The sequence below is a fragment of the Mercurialis annua genome, linkage group LG6 (assembly GCF_937616625.2).
Source record: "Mercurialis annua linkage group LG6, ddMerAnnu1.2, whole genome shotgun sequence".
Taxonomy (NCBI): domain Eukaryota; kingdom Viridiplantae; phylum Streptophyta; class Magnoliopsida; order Malpighiales; family Euphorbiaceae; genus Mercurialis; species Mercurialis annua.
Window position 1 is genome coordinate 8119322 of NC_065575.1, and position 25178 is coordinate 8144499.

The following is a 25178-nucleotide window of genomic DNA, read 5'->3' on the forward strand; positions in this document are numbered from 1 at the left end:
TTAAAAATATATTAGGGTAATGCTAAATAAATATATAAACTATACATATTTTTTCAATTTAATTAGGGTTAATTACATATAAAATTATGATCGTTTTTTAAAAAATAACATTGACCTTACCAACGGGGATTGGTCCAAGTGGTAAGCGGCTTGTTATCGTTTAAATAAGGTCTCGGGTTCGAGCCTTATGAATGCAGAAAATCCCCGCTGACAGACTTACCCACCATGCCAGGTGCACGACGCAGGTCGCATCCGGATTAGTCAGGGCGAAATCCTGAAACCGGATAGGCAACCGAAAAAAAAATATAACATGAACTTTAACACAAGCACCACCTTTTATTTATTTTCAATATCATCATGGGCACATTTTTCAATGAAATTTTGCTGACTTGGTCACCCGATGGGTCTATAACGTGTCATGCCACGTTAGCAAAAATGCCATTAAAAATTGTTAATGTTATTTTTGAAAAGAACTGAAAGGTAGTGTCTGTGATTGACATGTTTTAAAGGTCATGTTTCTGAAACTTGGTGTAAATGTCTTAATTTTATATGTAATTAACCCATTTAATTACGAACTTTAAAACGTCTCAATTGTATGCAGAAAGTTATATTTTTTTCTCAATTTAATACATATACTAACGTGACACTCATTTATTGGTGTAATTTTACTGAGGTGAATATCATTTTTATCAGTCACGTCAGCATATTATGACCTTATGTATTGAATTGAGAAAACAATGTTCATAAAATCGAAACGTTTTAAAGCTCACAATTAAATTTAGAAAATATGTATAGTTTATGAATTTTTTTAGCTTTACCCCAAATATATTTTACATTTATTTATCAAAAAGAAAATATATTTTATACTTTTTATAATTTTTTCTATATAAATTTAATAAATTAATAATTCTAATAATTCCTAAATTTTTAATCAATCATCTATATTAATTATTAGAGAGTGTATACATAAAATGGTTATTTATTTTAGTTAATTAAACAATTAACAACTAAATGTAATTGGAGTTTTCACACCCTTAAACTCCAAAGATAGTGGAATTATTATGATGGAAATTAATGAAGGATAGATAAGAATATATAAATAGCCCTTTCCTTCCCTTGTATGCTCAACATAAAACACAAATCACAAATAATTCTCTCCTATTTTGCCTATTTCTCCTCTCCCCGTCATCTTTCACTTCTGCAAACCACTGCATAATATGCAAGTCAAAGAGCAAAACCTCTATCCCGCTTCTTCTCCCAAGGATTCCGACAGGTAAATCGCCGAGTTTTTATTTGATAATTAGAAAAGAAGAGCACCTATGCGAGAATTTAGACTCACAATCTGACAGTTTACTGCGTACGTATCGTTTATACTATTTGAGCTATAGACATATTTGATCGGTCAAAATGTATTATATTATGTAAATTAAACACATGGGCCTTTTCTGATTTAGTAATTTTGTCGAACAGATGGTGGTCAAAAGACACGGTGGCCATAGTCACCGGAGCGAACAAAGGGATCGGATTTTCAATGGTGAAGCAACTGGCGAAGATGGGATTAACGGTCATTTTAACGGCGAGAAATGTGGAAAGAGGGCGTCAAGCTGTTGAGAAGCTAAGAGAAGACGATGATCTACGTGTACACTTTTATCAACTTGACATATCCGATCCTTCTTCCATTAAAGCCTTTGTTTCTGAGTTTCAGAAAGACTTCGGAGTCTTGGATATTCTTGTAAGTTCTTTTCTCACACTTTTTTTCTTCCTTTGAAACTAGTTCTTTTCTCACACTTAGTATAAAATTGACGGAGTTTTATATTTGTCGTTTGTTTTGGTTTTTGTTTTTAATTTTATATTTGTAATGTAATACATGGAAGAAAAAAAAAATCATAATTTCTAGTGTTATTTGAGTACACTTAACATATACAAATGGTTCACAAACCCGCGATTTTGATGATTCACGGTTTGAAAAACAAAATTGGAGACGGCTCGAAACCAGCTCCGGGACTGTTTTGAACCAAATTAGCGTTAGGCGATTCCGGTTTGGCCGGTTCTAAAAAAAAATTAAAAGTTAAGATAAGTATTTAGAAAATTAAAAGTAAAATAATAACTAATTTATCAATTGTTTTTGATAATTACAAATATGTTGAATGGTTAGTATTTAAGAGAAACTATAAATTTTAATAATTACTATTGCATATATGGTATTGATACAAGTCGTATCTGAAGAATTATCTAATAATTTTTTTATAATAAATAATTTTAATAATAGCATAATTTTTTTCATAAAATTAGATGAACAATCTTTTTAATTTATTAGATATGCACTATTATAAAAGTAGACTCAAATATAAAAATAAACATGCGGATCTTGACAACCATTTAAAAAATTATGTCAGTTTTTTTTTTATAAGTGATAAGTAAATTAGCACAACTACAAAACGTGGTTGACAAAAAGGAGCAACAAACTGAAAAATAACTAAATTCAGAAAAAATGTTTAAATTTTCAAAAATATCATTACCGTTATAAAAAAAGGATTGTGTTATGAATATAAATATATAAAATTAGTTTAGACATCAACAAGTTAGATTATTTTATTTTAAAAAGAAATATTATTCAACCCACCATTTTATACCTTTTTCAATATCTCTTCTTACATATATATATATATATATATATATATATATATATATATATATATATATATTTTTAGAATATCTCTCCTTACATAGTAATATCTTATGGGAAATTCTTACCTAGTCCCGGTCCATGAATTTTTCATGCACCTACCCAATAAGATGTTAGGAAATCTAACATAATTTTCTCTCTTTTTATCATTTTCTCTCTCTTCTAATTTCTCTAACATCTCATTGGATAGGTCCATGAATTTTTCATGGACCGGATCTAGGTAAGAACTTCCCGCATCTTAGTTGTCCAATTTTTTTCAAAAATGTTTATTTCAGAACCCAATTTTTAATCAACCACTCTTTTGTTGCCACGTCAGCTGTGTTAAAAAATGGATTAAAAAAAAGTCATATAACATTACTCTTATTTTTATATATTTTTGAGTTTTGACTTGATTATATTACTATAGAGAAATTCTTAGATAGACTGATCAGTTCACGACTAAACCTATCACATTATGACACGTCATTAAAATAATGACACTATCGTAATATTACTATTTAAAAGTGTAAAAAAATAACAAACAAAATTACGATAGTACCATTATTTTAATAATGTGTCATAATGTGATAGGGTTGTTCACGGATGATGTGGTAGACTGAGTCTACCTAAAAATCTCTCTATTACTATCTATCTGTTTTTTCTTGTCCATCTTAAAATATTGATTATTTTTACTTTAAGTTATTTATTTTTTAGATATCTTAATCAATTTGTATTAATACTTATATTCCTATTTAATAATTTAATAGAGTTATTTAATATTAATTAGAAATATTATACTAAAAACGTAATAATAAAACTATGGATTGATATTTCATTAACCCATATAAAATTAGATATAAATCTATAGTTTTCAAATGTAGAAAAGAAAGTATATATTATTGGAGTCATGTACGTATAAAGTTGGAAGATGGTCGTAATAAATTGCAACTCCGGATCAATTATACATGCGTTATATCGTGGCACGTGTATTGCCGGAAGAGGGTGGGATCAATATCACATGCAATTTAATGTATTGATTGCTTATCTTCTTCTTTTTTGATGAAATTGATTGGGATTAATATATAATTTGACCACTGAACTTATACTTTTTTATTCATCTAACCTTAAATTTAACGTTTCACCTATCGAAACTCTAAACTTGTTAAATAATTCGATTTGATCCCTAAACTTCATTTTTTTTGAAATGCATAAATATTGAATTCTTTCGTGTCCACCTATCACTTGAAACATTTTAAAAGAAATTACGTACGGAGGGGTCCAATATTTACATATTTATCAAGTTCAGAGGTGAGACGTTAAATTTAAGGGTTAAATAAATAAAAGGATATAAATTCAGGGGCAAGCTATATATTCAGTCAAATTGATTGCTTATCTTTAGTCTTAGTATGTGTGGAAATTTTACAATATGATATGCATCCTTATAATAGAATCATTTGTATTTTTAATAATATATCATGTAATTAATGCAAATTCATAGAGTTGACCAAGATATAAATTAAATTTATAATAGTTAAATTGAATTTACTTTTACTTTATAGTAAATTAGAATATCAAATATCAAAAATATTATTCTGACATTCATAATATATACTTCCATTTAAAAAGTCTCACACTCTATTTTAAAATATACAATTTGAAAAATTTCATTTCTATTTTAAAAACATTTTCTTATTGAACATTTCTTTTTATCTTTTTTTAGTCATATTATAAGAATTTTAATAGAAAATTCTACTATTATTAATAGAGAAAAAAACATAAAAAACATAAAAAATTAAAGATAATAATTTTTTTTAAATTTGTGTGTAAAACATAATGGAACTTCTTAAATGGGACTGAAAGAATAATATACTCATATATCTCTTATTTCAAATTGAATCATGTTTTTCCTTGAATTCTATTTTCATTAGTGACTAATTTTTTTACTATTGATCGACTAAGTCATGAGATTTAATTGATAAAATTAATTTTTTTAAATTTTGTTTTCACATATTATAAATAAAAAATTTTATTTTACTTGTTTCTTTTTTCAAATTAGAATTTATGAATAAAAATAAAATAATAAATAATAAAAATCATATCACAAAGAGTACAATATGTTTTTTCAAATTTGAACTACTAAATACTAAGTCATCATCCAAGATAAACAATAAAAAATTAAATCGAAAATAAAAAATTTTATGACATAGATCCCGTAAACTTAACACAATGAAGCACTATGTTTCCGTTGAGCGGGATATTTGGATAATTTTTCTTTCGATTTGACAAACAATCCGCTCTACATGATGAAGTCTACTATTTTCGGTTTTCATTTTCAATAAAATTCTAAAAGTGATAGATCTACAAACCTTCCAATTTTTAAATCTATAAGAACATGGATTTAAAATTCGAACAAACACTAAATTTTTTTGAGCGATCTATCAGATCAAAGAGGTACAAAAAGACCTTAAAAAATTATTTAATCAAAATAAATCCAAACAAACACCTTAACAAAGACTTATTGAAACAAAGAAAATATATCTTCAATTAATAGTACTACGGACAGAGAGAAGATGATTTTTTCGGTTAACCGGAAAGATCATCTTCTCCCACACTCGAAAAGATGAAGAATTTTTTTTCTCTTATTTTTAGAAAGAAGGCAGAGCACAAATACTACTAAACTTAATATCTTTTATTTACTTGTTAGTTCTGTTATTTTTGATCTTACTTCTCTTATTTTTTTTCAACTTTTTTAATTAAAAATCTTAAAAACTAAAAAAATTATATTTAAAAATTTAAACATTAATAAATATGAAAAAATTAAACAAAATTCATTAAATTATTAAATATCTAAAAGCATAATTTTTATTTTATATTTAAAATAAATATAAGATTCGAAAAGTACTTTATTTAATCAAGTCATTTTATTTAATCGTATATATCCGAAGGTTGAAGTGCATCGTAGAAAGTATTTAATTTAATTATTTGCATTCTTCACGTTCATAGCCCAATCTAGCTGATGTCATTTTCAGCTATTATTATTAAGCAATGTGCTACTACAAAACAAAAGGCATCTAATTTTGCATCCAGCTTCCTTAAAATATTATTGCATCGAGACAAAATTCATAAACTATGGAAATAAATGGGAGCTTAATTTGTTTTGCAACCAATAATAATAAAAAAAACATGTAAATGTTTTGGCAGTGTTAGGCTTCAAAGATGAAGATTCTTTAGTTCCTTTCTGGTCATCATTTCTTTTTTTTTATTTCGTTGCTCATTAATTAATTTTCTAATAATACCTTTGAATTATTTTTCAAAGCTAAGAGTCATTTTTTAATTAATAAGCGTTTGACATGGTCTTCTAAGTTAATCGATAAACTGTCCCTGCTGGTCACAACAAATTTAATTTTTAAAAGAATTATACAACTCTTATAATCTTTCAATAATCTTCTGTCTTTGCATCCCTATCTCTTTTATCACGGAGCGGTTATTTAGAGGGTTTAACGATGTAACTTTAAAATATAACAAAACCGAACTGATTTTATCAATTTAGTTCGTATTACCCGTATTTTGCACAAATTTGAATGTAAAGTCTCGAATTCGATTTCTCAAAGAAAGTGAGTTTGATGGTAAAGTAATAAATTAATAATATTGGTGTGATGATGATGAACAGGTGAACAATGCAGCAGTATCATTCAATGACATACATGAAAATAATGTAGAGCATGCAGAGACTGTTATCACAACTAATTTCTACGGTCCCAAATTGCTGATTGAGTCACTTTTCCCTATGTTTCGTCGATCCAATTCTATCACTCGGATCCTTAATATGACTTCAAGACTCGGAACCATCAATGTAAGTTCATTTCTCATTTTTCTTCTTCTTCAGAATCAAGTTTTAATTTTCTACAGTAGTGTAGTATAAAATTGAAGCACGTCAAATCTTATTACATTTTATGTTTGAATTAAGGCCTTTTTTAATGAATGTAATTAGATTCATTTCTCAATTATGAAATTTAAATCACACATAATTACTAAAAAATGTCACACTTTTTTGATTTCTTTTTTATTTATGTCTCAACCTTTTTAAAACGTCAATTTTGACCTAATCTCGATAAATACATTTCAATTGTAGCTATTTGTTTAATTTTTTTCAAAACATTTTTTTTTATTTATGGTTCAAAGTTTCCTTTTTCCAATAGAAATATATTTATCAAAAAAAAAAAACTGACTATAAATGAAAGAAATATAAAAAAAATGACATTTTTAAGTTACTGCATGGGCCTTTAAATTATGAGCTTGGGATGTTCGGATTTCTGCAGGCAATAACTTGGTTCATTTTTCAATACCTTATGTGAAGATAACTTCCTATATTAAAATAGTTGCTTTATTTTACAAAAAATGCAAACTTAATCTTTAAATATATATTTTATTATGTTTATAGACTAATTAGGTGAGAATTAATTTAATGATGATTTTAATATTTAAAGATATAGATATGTTTGATTGATTTTTCAGAAAATGATAAAAACAATTAGGTAGCAATATATTATTAAAAAAAATTCAACTTCCCGGAATTTTATAAAACAGTTAGTTGCTAAAAATTATAAACTTTAACATATTTTTATAGTTTAGGACAAACTTTCAATTTTTATAATTATAAAAATAAAATATTTGTTTTTTGCTATACGGAACTACAAACAATTTTCAATAAAAGATAGTGATATATAAACATTGAAATATATATTATCAAATCATTGTTCCGGCATAATCATCAACATTGTTTTAACGGAAAATGGTGATTGATTTATATAAAATTAGTAGTTTGCGTCTTAAATTTTCAAAATTTAAGAGTTTTGTTAAATTATAAAACACACTAAGCTTCAGAATTTATTCTGATAAGTTACTTCTCTAATTATAAAGAAAGTTGAATGTCGAGATTTCTAGATTCTCCTGGTTGTGAGTGAGCCAAGTAACATTAGATTTATAAGATTGAATAATTAACCAAGCTTTAAATTTCGTCATAAGATAATAGATTTATAGTTGCAATTTTACTCACATATACTGATTATTTTATTAAATTTGATTCATACAGAAAATGAAAAACCCTAATATGAAAGAGATGCTACTAAACGAAGACTTATCAGTGGAGCAAATAGAAGAAATGGTAAATAAATTTCTTGGAAATGTGAAGAATGGGACATGGAAAAACAAAGGGTGGCCAGAAATATGGACAGATTATGCAGTTTCAAAGCTTGCCCTAAATTCATATTCAAGGATTTTGGCAAGAAAATATAATAAAGAGGATTATGGATTGAGTGTGAATTGTTTCTGCCCTGGCTTTACTCAGACTTCCATGACTAAAGGCAAAGGCACTCATAGCGCCGACGATGCGGCGGAGTTCGGTGCTATGCTGGCTTTGCTTCCTCCTCAACTTCTTCCGACTGGGAAATTTTATATAGGGTTTGGCCCTGGTTTTGTTTCTAAGTTATAACATTTTAGAGATTATGCTATTCTTTTTCACTTGTATGTAGGTTTAATACATTGTGAAATCTAATATTTATATCTTTTTGTCACGACCCGATCCTCGGCGTCGAGACCGGCGCTAGGAAATGGGAGTGTTTGCTCCGAAACCCGTATGAAGCCTTAAAAATACATTAAAAATCACTTAAAAAATTTCGCGGAACTCAAATCATTTTCGAACATTTTAAAATCGCAGTTTAAAACGTTCTAATAAAAATTACCATTAAAACATGCACATAATTTTCTCTTTAATTATTGCATTTTAATTTTCAAAACCATTTCATTATGGTTTATCATGCATCTCATTATGCATACCACCTTACTATGGTAATTACTGCATTTCACTATGCAGGCCATTTCATTATGGACTTAACCGCATTTCATTATGCAGACCATTTCATTATGGATTTAACTGCATTTCATTATGCAGATGCGTTCGTCGCATTTTATACTCGTGCAGTCGCTCGGACTTTCGCACAGCATTCACATTACATTATATCAGAGTTTAAGCGTTATAATAAAATATAAAGCATAATTAAGTCCAACGGCTACTAAGGTATCATCGTTCATTTATTCTAACTACTGCAACTCTAGACGCATAAAGGAAAGTCATTCTCACTTTATTCAAGCTAGGAATTTCCGGAACAAGAAATTGGAAATCCGCACCTCAAACTACTCGCCTGTAAAAATTATAAATTCAACGGGGTCAGTTATAAAAACTGAGTGAATGCGTACAACATGTACTAATAAACATTAATATGAAAGCAATGCATTCCAGATTACCGATTCATATGAAACCCTAAATCATGATTCATGTTCCTATATGCTTTCAAAACAGGAAACATAAATATTCCACATCATTTCACCACATTACGGGTTAACCTTTATTTTTCATGGCCGTATTTATTCATTTCTTTTTGTACTCTAGCCTGTCAAATCCGATCAATCATCTTTTACGTATTTCATTATACAACGGATTTCGGCAGTACATATATACCGTCGCCATTTCACTTTTTTAATAAAGGTTCAACCTCTCAGATCTCGGCAGTTTCTCTTTACTGGCTTTGGTCGTCTATATTCCGTTGCCTCTGAAGATCTGTTCATACAGAGTCTAGGCCGTCGGCTGACTTTCCAGGCCGTCGCCAAGATTCACACAGCACATTCACATGCAACCCATTCTAAATGCAATACCGGTGATCACACAGCACTATTGCTCGCCCAATAGTAAGCATGTTTCAATGAATCTAAATCGGTTTCAAAACTATGTATAATAGTTCATGCGATTTAAATTCAAAATAAAATAAAGCATTTGCAAATCATGTAAAGCAGTTCGCAATATTTTTAATACTAATATTTAGCAGTATAAGTTGTAAACACACTCACAGTACTCGCTTATTCCAAATATAAAAATATCACCCGTCGAATATCAAAACCTTCGTTCGCCGGTTTCCGCGACAAAACTCGCTGGATCTAATTTAGAGATTAAATATTAATAAATGTAATAACTCTAAATTGTAGGATATACTCTAGACCGACTCAACCATATAAACCACATAATCACATAACCAAATTTGATTCCGACTATCTCTTTCCGCGTCATCGTATTTCTATACGATACACCACATAATTTATTTATTTCATTAAATAAACATAGAATTATAACTCCATATAATTTTAACACACATTCAATTCACATAATTTTCTAAAAATACATTTTTAGAAAATCTCAACAAATATACCACAATTCAAAAATAACCAAAAATATTTTTCCGTAAAATATTTTTGACCCGGGGCTCGGCCCCCCCTTATTTTCTGCCAAAAACATTTCGGCACTAACTGCTGCCAACTGAGCTTAGGACTGAGCCACCATGCTCTATCCCCTCTACTCACATTTCGGTCACCGTATTCCGGTGGTTTTGGCTGGAAAACTCAAAAACGCTAAAATCGCTTAAAAATTCATTTTAAGCCATTTTTACACCGAAATTCACCAAAATTAATTTCAAACACATTTTTAATTTTCATCTTATAAAAACAGCAGCCCATAATTTTTAAAATAATATTTTCCATTATTTTAACCATTAAAACCGAAATAACAATTAATAATCAAAACCGACTATTAATCCGTCAAAACACTTCACAAAAATCATTTAAACTCCACAAATAATTATCAAACATATTTCATAAATTTTTCATGAATAGTTTCTTCCCAGAAATTAAAAATGACAAAAATACCCTTTTCAACAATTTTTACCGAATAGAGTTATTAAAAATCAAAACCGATTAACAACCCATTAAAAATTCACCATTAAACATTTATTCATCATCATCCACAAATATAACTCATCCATAAATAAAATTATTTCCAGAAATTAAAAATCCATTTATTTACCCTTTTTAAGCTATTTTTAAGTTTTAAAACAATTAAAAATCGAAACTCCAACCATTAAATTAATACCCGAATTAATTAATATTTTTAATCCACAAAAATCACTCTTTAAAGCGCATTTTAACTTCATCATTTAGATCAGCCCATAAATTTAAATAAATAATTTAATTTTACGTAAAAATTTATTTAAAACCGAAACCCACATAAACAACAACCAAAACTAGTTAATCAACCATCAAACACCAATATTTAACCATCCTAAGCATGTTTCTAAGATTCATCAACATCAGCAACTAAAAGTAAAGATTTGAGCTTGAAATTATACCTCAAACGAACATGCAAATATATATAAACGATCTACGCAATATTCCCGACAATTTTTGTTAAGAAAATTTTGAGAGAAAATGGAAGAATAAAATTTTGTGTTGTGAGCTATGGAGTATTCGGCATCCACACTCAAATGGAGAAGAAGATGAATTAACTTGGGCATCAAGACTTATCTAGGGAAATATCTAGATATTATTCCATGTTTCAATTATTTACAAGTTTGTCATTATGACATTCTTGCAAATAATTCGAACTCTATGGGCAAAAAAAATTCAACTTTTTCAAATACTCAAAAACATTAAAACATATCATATGGGCTGAATTAAAATATTTTTGGGTCTTTAAAAATAATTAAAATAATTATTTTGACGGTTTTTAGTGAAAAATCGCAAAATTCACTTTTAACACGTAAAATTGCCAAAAATCAAATTTAAGGCAAAACACATACCAAATCACATTTTCACCCTTATAAATTCATCACATGAATTTATTCACTATTTTGCGAGGTCCTAATCAATTAAAATTGGACACACACGAAAATAAACGCTAATAATTCTACGGGGTATTACATTCACCCCTCCTTATAAGAAATTCGTCCTCGAATTTCAAAACAAATTATTACCTTGAGCAAACAAGTGGGGATATCGTTTCCGCATATCCGCCTCTATTTTCCACGTACATTCCTCAATTGTACGGCTCCTCCGGAGCACTTTTACCATAGGTATCTCCTTACTACGGAGTTTCCTAATCTGGGTTTCCACAATTTCTACAGGTTCCTCCTCATATGATAGCTCCTCGTCTATCTCAACCTCTTGAGGTTGAATAAGTCTATGAGGGTCAGGAATATACTTCCTAAGCATCGACACGTGAAACACTGGATGTACTTGCGACATCTCAGACGGTAATGCTAACTTATAAGCTACCGTTCCTATTCGCTCAATAATCTCATAAGGCCTTGCATATCTCGGCGCTAGCTTTTCTTTCTTTCCAAATCGGATTACACCTTTTGTAGGTGATATGTTAAGAAACACAAAATCTCCGATTTGAAATTCTACATCTTTTCTTTTCACATCAGCATAGCTCTTTTGCCAACTAAATGCAGTTTCTAAACGTTGCTTAATCAACTGAACTTTCTCAGACGTAATCTGTACTATTTCAGCTCCTGTCAATTTCCTTTCTCCAACTTCCTCCCAACAGATTGGAGATCTACACTTACGTCCATACAACGCCTCATACGGTGCCATTTCAATACTGGAATGATAACTATTGTTATATGAGAACTCTACTAACGGTAGATACTCATCCCAATGGCCTCCAAAATCTAACACGCACATTCTTAACATATCCTCCAAAGTCTGGATAGTCCTTTCAGACTGTCCATCCGTTTGGGGATGAAACGCTGTACTGAAATCTAAACGCGTTCCTAAAGCCTCTTGCAGACTTTGCCAAAATCGGGATGTAAAAACTGATCCTCGATCTGACACAATTGACACAGGAACTCCATGTAAACCGACCACTTTGTCAATATAAATCTGTGCCAATTTTGCTGCCGTATAGGTAACCTTGATCGGAATGAAATGAGCCGACTTTGTCATTCGATCAACGATAACCCATATCGAATCAAAACCATGTTGCGACTTAGGCAATCCAACGACAAAATCCATGGTTATTCTTTCCCATTTCCATTCTGGTATTGGTAATTGTTGCAAAAATCCAAATGGTCTCTGATGTTCCAACTTCACTTGTTGGCATATCGGACACTTAGCAACAAATTCTGCTATATCTCTTTTCATACCATTCAACCAATACATCTGCTTAACATCGTGATACATCTTGGTAGAACCAGGACGAACACTATACTTAGATCCACGTGCCTCCATCATAATTCTCTGTTTCAATTCCTCTACATTTGGTACGCACACCCTTGTACCAAATTTCAAAATACCATCTTTGATATTGTATTCAGAGTTCATTCCATTTTGAACTTCTGCAATAACATGCTTTAGTTGAGGATCCGTTGTCCGAAGTTCCTTAATCTGATCATTCAATGTAGGTTTAATCGTCATTTGAGCTAACAAACTCCCCAAATACGAAACCTCTAATTGAACTCCTTGATCAAACAACGAATGCACTTCTCTAATCATTGATCTCTTCTCAACTAAAGTAACATGAGCTAAACTTCCTGCTGATTTTCTGCTCAACGCGTCAGCTACTACGTTAGCTTTGCCAGGATGATACTGTATCGTACAGTCATAATCCTTTAGAAACTCCATCCACCTCCTCTGCCTGAGATTTAACTCTCTCTGATCAAATATGTATTTTAGACTCTTGTGATCAGTGAATATTTTGCATTTTGCTCCATATAAGTAATGTCTCCAAATCTTTAATGCGAATATCACTGCTGCTAATTCTAGATCATGGGTTGGATAATTAACTTCATGCTTTTTCAACTGGCGAGAAGCATAAGCTATCACTCGATCATGTTGCATCAGTACACATCCTAACCCGATCTTAGAAGCATCACAATAGACTGTAAGTCCATCACTACCCTCTGGTAATGCCAGAACTGGAGCTGTTGTCAAACACTCCTTCAGCTTCTGGAAACTCACTTCACATTGAACAGTCCAAATGAACTTCGCATTCTTCTGAGTTAACTTAGTTAATGGTGCAGACAACTTAGAAAAGTCTTGCACAAACCGTCTATAATAACCAGCTAAACCCAAGAAACTACGAATTTCTGTCACTGAACTTGGCCTTTTCCAATTCATCACAGCTTCAATCTTTTTAGGATCTACCTTAATCCCACTTTGAGATACTACATGTCCCAAAAATGCTACTTCTTCTAACCAAAACTCACACTTCGAGAATTTGGCATAAAGCTGATGATCTCTCAAAGTTTGTAACACAATCCTTAAGTGTTGCGCATGCTCCTCCTCTGTGCGCGAATAAATCAAGATATCATCTATGAACACTATCACGAACTGATCTAGAAACGGTTTAAAAATCCGATTCATCAAATCCATGAAAGCCGCTGGTGCATTTGTCAATCCAAATGACATCACCAAAAATTCATAATGACCGTATCTTGTTTTGAATGCAGTCTTTGGAATATCATCATTTCTGATCTTCAACTGATGATAACCAGACCTCATATCAATCTTCGAAAAGTACCTCGCTCCTTGTAATTGATCGAATAAATCGTCAATTCTGGGTAAAGGATACTTATTCTTGATTGTGACCTTATTGAGTTGTCTGTAATCTATACAGAGCCTCATAGATCCATCCTTCTTCTTTACAAACAACACAGGTGCTCCCCAAGGTGAGACACTTGGTCGTATAAATCCACGATCAATCAATTCTTCTAATTGATCCTTCAACTCCTTTAGTTCTGCTGGTGCCATACGATACGGAGGTATCGATATTGGACTTGTACCAGGAACTAGATCAATACAAAATTCAATTTCTCGATCTGGTGGTAATCCAGGTAACTCTTCTGGAAACACATCTGAATACTCCGACACTACTGGTACATCATTCACATTTCCAACTTCCTTCTGAATATCTCGTACCAGAGCTACAAATCCTTGACATCCTTTACTTAACATCTTTCTCGCTTTCAAAGTCGAGACTAAACTCTTTGGGGTTTCCAACTTCTCTCCCCGAATAGAGATAAGTTCAGTTCTAGGTGCATGGAACGTCACTATCTTCTCTCTACAATCCACATTAGCATAATGTCGCGACAACCAATCCATTCCTAGGATGACGTCGAATTCTAAGACATTAAGCAACAACAAATCCGCAAGCAATTCTCGCTCCCCAATTAACACAGGACACGACGGATACACTACAGTCAGTAACGTCTATGCTTTCGCCTACAGGTGTAGCTACTAACAATGGGTTTTGCAAAATCACATGTTGAATTCCTAATTTTAATGCAAAACTCGACGATACAAATGAATGCGTAGCACCGGGATCAAGTAAAATTGATGCATCATGCGAAGATATTGAAAATATACCTTGCACTACCGCATTCGATGCATTCGCCTCCTGAGGATTGATCGCAAAAACTCTAGCCTGCCCTCCGCTAGTAGTTGCTCCAGATCCTCGTCCGCCTGTGGTCCTTCCTCCACCACGATTATCAAAACCATATCCTCTTTCACGTTGTCCATTAAACACATTCAGGTTCTGTGCCTGCCCAGACACTGCAGGATATACAGGTCTAGGTTGTTGAAACACTGGTTGAACAACACTAGCACTTGAACCTTGTGGTACAGACATAGGGCATTCTCTTGAGAAATGACCTAGCTGTCCACACGTGTAACATCCTCTAGTCGCCATATAGCATGCTCCAAAATGCTTCTTTCCACAAGTTGGACATAGTGGCATCGTTCCTCCTGAACTTTGTCCACTAGAACTTGATCCAGAGGTACTGAACCTCCTATCTTTCCTATATTTCTTAAATCCTTTATGATATGGTCCAGCGAACCTATTCATATTAGAACTTGCAGTTCCTTCTCTCACATTCACTTGCTCACCAGAAACAGTGATCTTTCCAAATTGGATCAAAGTACTTTCCATCTGGCGTGCACTATCGATGATTTGCACCAAATCCTTCCTAACATCAGATAGTAATCTAATATATTCGGGTCCTAGCCCCTTAATAAACCTTGAATTCACCCTATCTCGGTCCAACATCAGATCAGGTGTGAATCGACTCAACCTTGTGAACTCCGTCACATACTCCTGCACCGTCTTTCCTATCTTATTCAAATTCAACAGTTTCTCTCGATAATTCTCCGTTACTGAAAACGGCAGAAAGAAATCCTTAAATCGAGTGACAAAATCATTCCAAGTCATCTCTCCCATACTTTGTTGAATATGCCTTTGGAACCAATCCTTAGCAGATCCTTTTACTGACATCTCCACCATCAGTATATACTGTCTTTCAATAGCATTAAGACATCTAGCGTTCATTTCTACTTCCTCTAAGAAATCTAACGCATCATTCGATCCATCAAACTTCATGGGCTTGAGCCTCATGTAATCCATAACGAGATCACGATCAACGTTAGCACCAACTCGCTGCTGTTGGTAATCCAACTGCTCTCTGTGCATATTTTGCACTTCCGCTTGATTCGTTTGCATGGCTGCTATGCCAGCTAAAAATTGTTCGAAATCAAAGCCCGGAATATTAAAATTAGGCCCACAGCCTCTACCACGACCGCGACCACGTCCACGACCACGACCTTCGCCTGCTGCGGGTATCGCATCGTTATGAACGGACTCCTCATCATGAGCGTTCTCCTCTTGAACGTTTTCATCATGCTGATCAGCCATTCTGATCAAAGCACATCGTCTACTAAGAATCTATCTACGCGTTCTAATCGTATACTATCGCAACTAATCACCACAATTAGGGGTGTGCAGTATTCGGTTCAAACCGAATTAACCGACCGAACCAAACCGAAATTTTAATTTGGTTTGGTTTTTGGTTAATTCGGTTTGGTTTCGGTTTTCATTTTTAAAAAGTTTGGTTAATTCGGTTCGGTTCGGTTTTGGCTATGAAATTTCCGAATTAACCGAACCGACCGAAATAACCGAATTATATATATTAATTGTGTTATTTTTGTAATTCTTTTAAAAAAATTAAAGTAATTTTGTAATTTTTTTAGAATTTAATTACTAAAACTCCTAAAATTATACTTAAATTATTAATTAGTATTAAAATTCTTGTTATTTATTTTATTTTTTATTTTTTAATAATTAATTTTAATAAAATTTTGTTATTTCGGTTAACCGAAATAACCGACCGAACCGAAATATTATTTCGGTTCGGTTTCGGTTCGGTTTTAATATAGTTCGGTTCGGTTTCGGTTTTGAAAATTTCTAACATTTCGGGTTCGGTTAATTCGGTTTCGGTTCGGTTCGGTGACCGAACCGACCGATGCACACCCCTAACCACAATCACACAATCTAAGCAAACATACAGACTCACTCCTAGAGCGAAGCTGAGAATACTTAAAAACAAATGATGACTTAACAAATGACATGACTGGAAACCTATATGTTGCAGTAGACTCTATATCAATTCCTCAATCCTAAGGTCAACTTAGTGCTAAGGTACCTAGGGATCAACAACTAATACCACCTTTACTATCAACCACTTTTCGACTATCACTCAGTCAGTGGAAATGATACCATCTTTCATTACTCCTTTCACATATTAGTAATGGTTTAAGACTATAAACCATCATTTTGATATCAAACTCAACAATGGCCCACTTTTCGACCATTGCTCTGATACCACCTTTGTCATGACCCGATCCTCGGCGTCGAGACCAGCGCTAGGGAATGGGAGTGGTTGCTCCGAAACCCGTAGCAAGCCTTAAAAATACATTAAAAATCACTTAAAAAATTTCGCGGAACTCAAATCATTTTCGAACATTTTAAAATCGCAGTTTAAAACGTTCTAATAAAAATTACCATTAAAACATGCACATAATTTTCTCTTTAATTATTGCATTTTAGTTTTCAAAACCATTTCATTATGGTTTATCATGCATCTCATTATGCATACCACCTTACTATGGTAATTACTGCATTTCACTATGCAGGCCATTTCATTATGGACTTAACCGCATTTCATTATGCAGACCATTTCATTATGGATTTAACTGCATTTCATTATGCAGATGCGTTCGTCGCATTTTATACTCGTGCAGTCGCTCGGACTTTCGCACAGCATTCACATTACATTATATCAGAGTTTAAGCGTTATAATAAAATATAAAGCATAATTAAGTCCAACGGCTACTAAGGTATCATCGTTCATTTATTCTAACTACTGCAACTCTAGACGCATAAAGGAAAGTCATTCTCACTTTATTCAAGCTAGGAATTTCCGGAACAAGAAATTGGAAATCCGCACCTCAAACTACTCGCCTGTAAAAATTATAAATTCAACGGGGTCAGTTATAAAAACTGAGTGAATGCGTACAACATGTACTAATAAACATTAATATAAAAGCAATGCATTCCAGATTACCGATTCATATGAAACCCTAAATCATGATTCATGTTCCTATATGCTTTCAAAACAGGAAACATAAATATTCCACATCATTTCACCACATTACGGGTTAACCTTTATTTTTCATGGCCGTATTTATTCATTTCTTTTTGTACTCTAGCCTGTCAAATCCGATCAATCATCTTTTACGTATTTCATTATACAACGGATTTCGGCAGTACATATATACCGTCGCCATTTCACTTTTTTAATAAAGGTTCAACCTCTCAGATCTCGGCAGTTTCTCTTTACTGGCTTTGGTCGTCTATATTCCGTTGCCTCTGAAGATCTGTTCATACAGAGTCTAGGCCGTCGGCTGACTTTCCAGGCCGTCGCCAAGATTCACACAGCACATTCACATGCAACCCATTCTAAATGCAATACCGGTGATCACACAGCACTATTGCTCGCCCAATAGTAAGCATGTTTCAATGAATCTAAATCGGTTTCAAAACTATGTATAATAGTTCATGCGATTTAAATTCAAAATAAAATAAAGCATTTGCAAATCATGTAAAGCAGTTCGCAATATTTTTAATACTAATATTTAGCAGTATAAGTTGTAAACACACTCACAGTACTCGCTTATTCCAAATATAAAAATATCACCCGTCGAATATCAAAACCTTCGTTCGCCGGTTTCCGCGACAAAACTCGCTGGATCTAATTTAGAGATTAAATATTAATAAATGTAATAACTCTAAATTGTAGGATATACTCTAGACCGACTCAACCATATAAACCACATAATCACATAACCAAATTTGATTCCGACTATCTCTTTCCGCGTCATCGTATTTCTATACGATACACCACATAATTTATTTATTTCATTAAATAAACATAGAATTATAACTCCATATAATTTTAACACACATTCAATTCACATAATTTTCTAAAAATACATTTTTAGAAAATCTCAACAAATATACCACAATTCAAAAATAACCAAAAATATTTTTCCGTAAAATATTTTTGACCCGGGGCTCGGCCCCCCCTTATTTTCTGCCAAAAACATTTCGGCACTAACTGCTGCCAACTGAGCTTAGGACTGAGCCACCATGCTCTATCCCCTCTACTCACATTTCGGTCACCGTATTCCGGTGGTTTTGGCCGGAAAACTCAGAAAAGCTAAAAACGCTTAAAAATTCATTTTAAGCCATTTTTTACACCGAAATTCACCAAAATTAATTTCAAACACATTTTTAATTTTCATCTTATAAAAACAGCAGCTCATAATTTTTAAAATAATATTTTCCATTATTTTAACCATTAAAACCGAAATAACAATTAATAATCAAAACCGACTATTAATCCGTCAAAACACTTCACAAAAATCATTTAAACTCCACAAATAATTATCAAACATATTTCATAAATTTTTCATGAATAGTTTCTGCCCAGAAATTAAAAATGACAAAAATACCCTTTTTCAACAATTTTTACCGAATAGAGTTATTAAAAATCAAAACCGATTAACAACCCATTAAAAATTCACCATTAAACATTTATTCATCATCATCCACAAATATAACTCATCCATAAATAAAATTATTTCCAGAAATTAAAAATTCATTTATTTACCCTTTTTAAGCTATTTTTTAAGCTTTTAAAACAATTAAAAATTTATTTAAAACCGAAACCCACATAAACAACAACCAAAACTAGTTAATCAACCATCAAACACCAATATTTAACCATCCCAAGCATGTTTCTAAGATTCATCAACATCAGCAACTAAAAGTAAAGATTTGAGTTTGAAATTATACCTCAAACGAACATGCAAATATATATAAACGATCTACGCAATATTCCCGACAATTTTTGTTAAGAAAATTTTGAGAGAAAATGGAAGAATAAAATTTTGTGTTGTGAGCTATGGAGTATTCGGCATCCACACTCAAATGGAGAAGAAGATGAATTAACTTGGGCATCAAGACTTATCTAGGGAAATATCTAGATATTATTCCATGTTTCAATTATTTACAAGTTTGTCATTATGACATTCTTGTAAATAATTCGAACTCTAGGGGCAAAAAAAATTCAACTTTTTCAAATACTCAAAAACATTAAAACATATCATATGGGCTGAATTAAAATATTTTTGGGCCTTTAAAAATAATTAAAATAATTATTTTGACGGTTTTTAGTGAAAAATCGCAAAATTCACTTTTAACACGTAAAATTGCCAAAAAATCAAATTTAAGGCAAAACACATACAAAATCACATTTTCACCCTTATAAATTCATCACGTGAATTTATTCACTATTTTCAAGGTCCTAATCAATTAAAATTGGACACACACGAAAATAAACGCTAATAATTCTACGGGGTATTACACTTTTTGTATGTCGATTTTTTCTTATAAAACAAAAAAAAATTGATGTTGCATTTCCTGTGAAATTCATTTTTTTGGTTTTTTTTTGTTTTTGAAAATCTCATAATCATTAATAAAGATCCGAAATAGTAATAAAGATCTGAAACAGTTAGAGTAGTAATAAATTTAGAAAAAGAAAAACCATTCCTCATAACCTATAATGGAACGAGTTAGATTGCTTTGCTATTGCTAACACATGCGCTGTCTGATTCACAGATCGCCTTACAAATTAAAAAGACAAATTATTAAAGTGCTTCGCTAAACTAGATACATCTTCCACAATCAAATCCGGCTCAATCGAATTCGGGTTGCGAATCTCCAAGACAACCTCTAAAGCATTCGACTCTATTACAAAATTATCACACCCGCGAAGCCAACTCAAGGCTTCTCTAATTCCCATCATTTCAGCCCGCCTAGGACTAAAATCACCATGTATGCAGACCATGCAAGCCCTAATAACAGACCCCACGCAATCGCTCACCACAATTCTAATGCCGACATTATGCTTCTTTCTGAACACGGCCGCATCGACGCTAACTTTCCAAAGGCCATTTATTGGACAAGACCAACGAACAGCCCCTTCTCCCGGTTGAACTCCTACTGCTCTAAACTATCTCATCGAATTGTTTGCCGCCTGCCAAGCCACCAGCTGACTACTAGCAGCAGCACTATAGATGCAGCACACCCTCCTTTCTTCTTCCAAACAGCTGCATTACGATTTAACCAGAGGTTCTGATAGGAGTAAAATTACTCCTATATTCCGAGTCGTTTCTACGCATCTTTAATCACTTTTATCGTATTATTCATACATTATTTAGTGTTTTTATGCTTTATGGTGTGTGTTAGTATTTCAAGGATTATTTAGGGATTATGGAGCGTTTTGAGCAATAAAGAGTATAAATCGTGGATTAGATCGAAGTCGTGAAGCTTGGGAATGAAGAGAGCACATTTGCACACATGAAAATCTGACCCTGACGCATTCATTGACAATGTTGGAGCAGTTAAAGACTTCGAATGACTTTATGATCTTCATAAGAAATAAAGTAGACATCCTAAGCTTTCCAACGGTTCAAGAACCGACTCATTTGGAATTTTCTACATTGAGTTATAAAGTTTTGAAGTTGGTAGTTTTGCAGCTGGAATCATGTCTCGAACGAGAATTTCAGGTCTCGAACGAGACCTTCGAAATTTAGCTCAGTGACAGCTTTTTCGTACAAAAAACGCATCGAAACTTCAATTTAAGGCATGTCTCGAATGAGACATGCATTGTCTCGAACGAGACATGTAAAAAAGGGCTGTATCCGAGTTGAATTTGGATATTTCTCCTACTTCGACTCCAACCGAAACTCCTATTACAAATTTGATTTGTAAAACGAATTTGGAGACTCCAGAACTACCTCCACTATATAAAGGCATTGTAATAGCATTAATTAAAAAATCAATCAAAAAATTAGACATTAGATTACATTAGTTATTGTTTAGTTTTTATTAAATAGTTTTTAGTCTAGTTTTTTCCAGCAGTTTATAAGTAGTTTATAATTAGTTTCTGCAAGACGATTGTTGAAGATTTCAGGCTTAATCAAGACGATTCTTTCCGAAATTGACAACTCCGGTATTTATTGTTTAATTATGCTTTCTTATTCATCATCCTTCTTGTTTTGTTTCAGTATTAATATGAGTAACTAAAACCCTTGTTCGAGGGTTGATATGAACTTATAAATTGATAATTACTTGGATTAGATGGATTAGTGTTAATTCGTGTCTTAATTATTAATCTTATTGCTTGGATTAAATTAGATACTTAGTTCATGAGTTTGTGTTTAGTTAACTAATTGAGAGATTGTTAATTAAATAGACATGGATAATTAAGAACTTAGAGAAAAACGCCGTGAGAGCGGGTTGGAATTTAGGTAGTCATTGAGTTTGCTTCATAATTATTATTTGATTATTTAATTCAGTTTTAATATCGTGAGAGCGAGTTAATAATTGGTTAGTTAATTAGGTTGTGATTTTATTCGGATCTTTGAGGCTTGAGAGGGCGGGATTCACTGCTTTAGAATAGCTCGATTCACGATAAAATCACTAAGAAATCCTATTCCATAATTTTACTTATTTATTTGGGATTATCAATCCTTAAGATTTTAATCTTATTGTTTTAAATCATATTTTATTATTTGTTTTCAGTTTATATTAGTTTAATTAAATTATAAAATCCTATTGATTTTTCTAGCTAGCCGATTAAAGAATATTTGAAATTAGTGATTAAGTTTATTGTCTCTGTGGGATCGATACTTGGTCTTTCAAGTTATATTACTTGCGCGATATCGTACACTTGTGATTATTTACCAACAGGTTCCAGTAAATCATAATAATCAAAACTGCATCATCACTATTCCCATAGGACAACCACTCATCACACCAGTCACCAAACGAGTTACAAGATGCACTTGCACCCCCGAAGACCAGCCAACCTCCAACACTCCATCGCTACTGGGCAGGCATGAAATAAATGCAAAGTTGATTTAGAAAATGCTGAGCAAACTGAACACATACTATAAATAAAGACGAGTCTTCTAGCCAAAGCATCCACCGCTGGGAGATAACCACAATAAGGTCACCAAAGAAAATAACGAAGATGAAGCGGAGCTGCTATATTCCAGATTTTACCATACTTTTTCTCTGGCAAGTTAACACAAACCCCACTCAGCTCCTTGTAACAACTTTTCACCGATAATTTATCCTTTTTCTCCAACGCCCAATACCATGAATCCTCTATATTAAGATGAATTGGATTATATTTTGTAATTGCCAAATGACAATAAAGTTGTCATTTACCCTAAACTTTTTTACTAATAGAGTTCTATATAATACAAATAGAATTTTAAGCATCATTCCTACAATCTCCACATTTACTGTACTTCTCTAATAAACTATGATTGTCTCACCTTCTCTATTTAAGTTCAAACTGAACTTATTCCAAAAGAGATCTTTGAGAAGGACAATAGAAACTTCAAGAACATCTTAAACTTGCTAAAACTGAAATGACATTAAAGATTTAACTATTTTTTGGTGTATCAATAAAAAATTCACGAAACTTCGAATTTTATTGGTCTTAAAATTAAAATTAGAAATAGAAGACATTAGTAGTCTAAAATGATTAAATCAAAAAACAAATTTCGAAATCGTAACATATCCATTAATTTTCTAAAGTCGACCAACCTAATGAGCATTCATCATAAGTGCATCATCCAACCCCACTTTATCGCCAAATAATCTATAAAATTCGTAATTTTATATATTGAGATATCATACATGTGCATTTAGAAATCATGTTGAACACGCATTATTGTTTTAACCGTCTCATTGTACATTTTATCCTTGACTGAATTAATATCCAAAATTATGCATGTATTGTTTGTTGCTTACAACTCCACTATCAACTAAGTTGTAGTCGGAAAACCAATTGAAATTAGCACAATATGATATGAAAAACCTAAATTTGTATAAATTTGGATCAAAAATTATTTGCTATTCCCTCCGTCCCAATAAAATTGTCCACTTTTCCTTTATCACACAGTTTAAGAAAACACAATTATTATTATGGATTTTATAATTCTTTCTCTACTTTTCTTCTGATACCCTTATTTTATGTAAGGACAACTTTCACTTTATTTATAGATAGTGAACTTTAAATAGGGATAGTATAGAAAGATTGAGTGTTAAAATTGTTACTTTTTAGAAGTGGACAAGAGTTTTGGGACAAAACAATTTGTCAAAGTGGACAATTATATTGGAACGGAAGGAGTACAATTTTAGCCTAGATCGATTCTCTTACGAGTTCACTAAGTAAAACCGATTTGAGAACCGGTTTACTCTCGGTAACTTTTTATCACACAGCCAGTTATATGGCTGGTTCTTTTAACCACAAAAACTCTAAAACGTTTTGAATTTCACCAGTAATTGCTAGCAAATAGTTCTTATTTAATTATTTTCAAACAAAATGACTTATAGCAATCCAATAGTGACGTTGTTTCAAATTACAAATGTTATAATCCATCTAAAATTGCTATTTAATTAAAACAAAATCTCTTTTACAATATCATAATTATCAATATCTGACCATGCCCAAACTAACTCTGCATTCAACAAACTCTTAAAAACAAATATTAGATTTAAACCATTTATACAATATCTAAAGAATATACAGTGATTACCTCAATCATTTATCTTACAAAACCTCTATAAAATTTTCAAATGTTGTGTTTAAAAAAATCATACCTTTATTATTTATAGTTTAAAGTATCTCTAATCACAAAATTCTTCTTCAGAACTTTCATACTCAAATTTGTCTTCAATTTAAATCGTCAACTTTTGACATTTTAAACTAGTGGCTTCCCTATCTCCGAATTAATTTCTTCATGTGAAGTAAAATTGTCTTCAAATTGCAAAATCTTTCCAATAATAATATTTACATAATAATCATAAAATTGAGAAAGTTTATGGGTCGAAATTAAAAATTAGAAACTTTACTGGTAGATAATCGACAAATCAAAATTTGTGAGTGTAAATAAGTCTCTTGGAATGTTATCAGGTGGAGCCACAAAAATTTATTATTTAGTTTGTTTTACACTTTTGCCTCTTGTTATCAGTTGGAGCTATAAAACCTATAAAAATTTAGTATTCTTTTGTGATTAAGCCATTTATTTATTTTCATTACTTTAAACATCATATCACATATAATTTGTTTATCATCATCAATATTACGTATATGTTATATATTTTAATAAGGCAATTTTACAAAAAAAAAGTTATTGATTAATTAAATTTTGAGTG

The 25178-nt window shown here is 31.8% G+C and overlaps 1 protein-coding gene and 2 long non-coding RNA genes across 3 annotated transcripts; 1 reads left to right on the top strand and 2 right to left on the bottom strand.

The window, feature by feature from the left end:
- Positions 1–1168: 1168 nt before the first annotated feature.
- LOC126686167 ((+)-neomenthol dehydrogenase) lies at positions 1169–8238 on the top strand. The gene is made up of 4 exons (XM_050380202.1): positions 1169–1273; positions 1471–1732; positions 6336–6518; positions 7758–8238. The coding sequence occupies exons 1-4, from the start codon at positions 1218–1220 to the stop codon at positions 8154–8156; spliced, it is 900 nt and encodes a 299-aa protein (XP_050236159.1). The 5' UTR covers positions 1169–1217; the 3' UTR covers positions 8157–8238.
- Positions 8239–8438: 200 nt separating this feature from the next.
- LOC126686310 (uncharacterized) lies at positions 8439–11013 on the bottom strand. Its single transcript, XR_007643892.2, has 3 exons — positions 10897–11013; positions 9569–9655; positions 8439–8865 (listed from the first exon to the last, which is right to left on the bottom strand). It is a non-coding gene; the product is annotated as an uncharacterized LOC126686310 (long non-coding RNA).
- Positions 11014–17395: 6382 nt separating this feature from the next.
- LOC126686309 (uncharacterized) lies at positions 17396–19853 on the bottom strand. Its single transcript, XR_007643891.2, has 3 exons — positions 19737–19853; positions 18544–18630; positions 17396–17840 (listed from the first exon to the last, which is right to left on the bottom strand). It is a non-coding gene; the product is annotated as an uncharacterized LOC126686309 (long non-coding RNA).
- Between the last annotated feature and the right edge of the window lie 5325 nt (positions 19854–25178).

Excerpts from the sequence above, each read along its gene's own strand:
- LOC126686167 (XM_050380202.1), top strand. The coding sequence starts at position 1,218 with ATGCAAGTCAAAGAGCAAAACCTCTATCCCGCTTCTTCTCCCAAGGAT. Across the intron at positions 1,274-1,470 it reads TCTCCCAAGGATTCCGACAG|ATGGTGGTCAAAAGACACGG; the intron begins GTAAATCGCCGA and ends TTTGTCGAACAG. Across the intron at positions 6,519-7,757 it reads CAAGACTCGGAACCATCAAT|AAAATGAAAAACCCTAATAT; the intron begins GTAAGTTCATTT and ends TGATTCATACAG.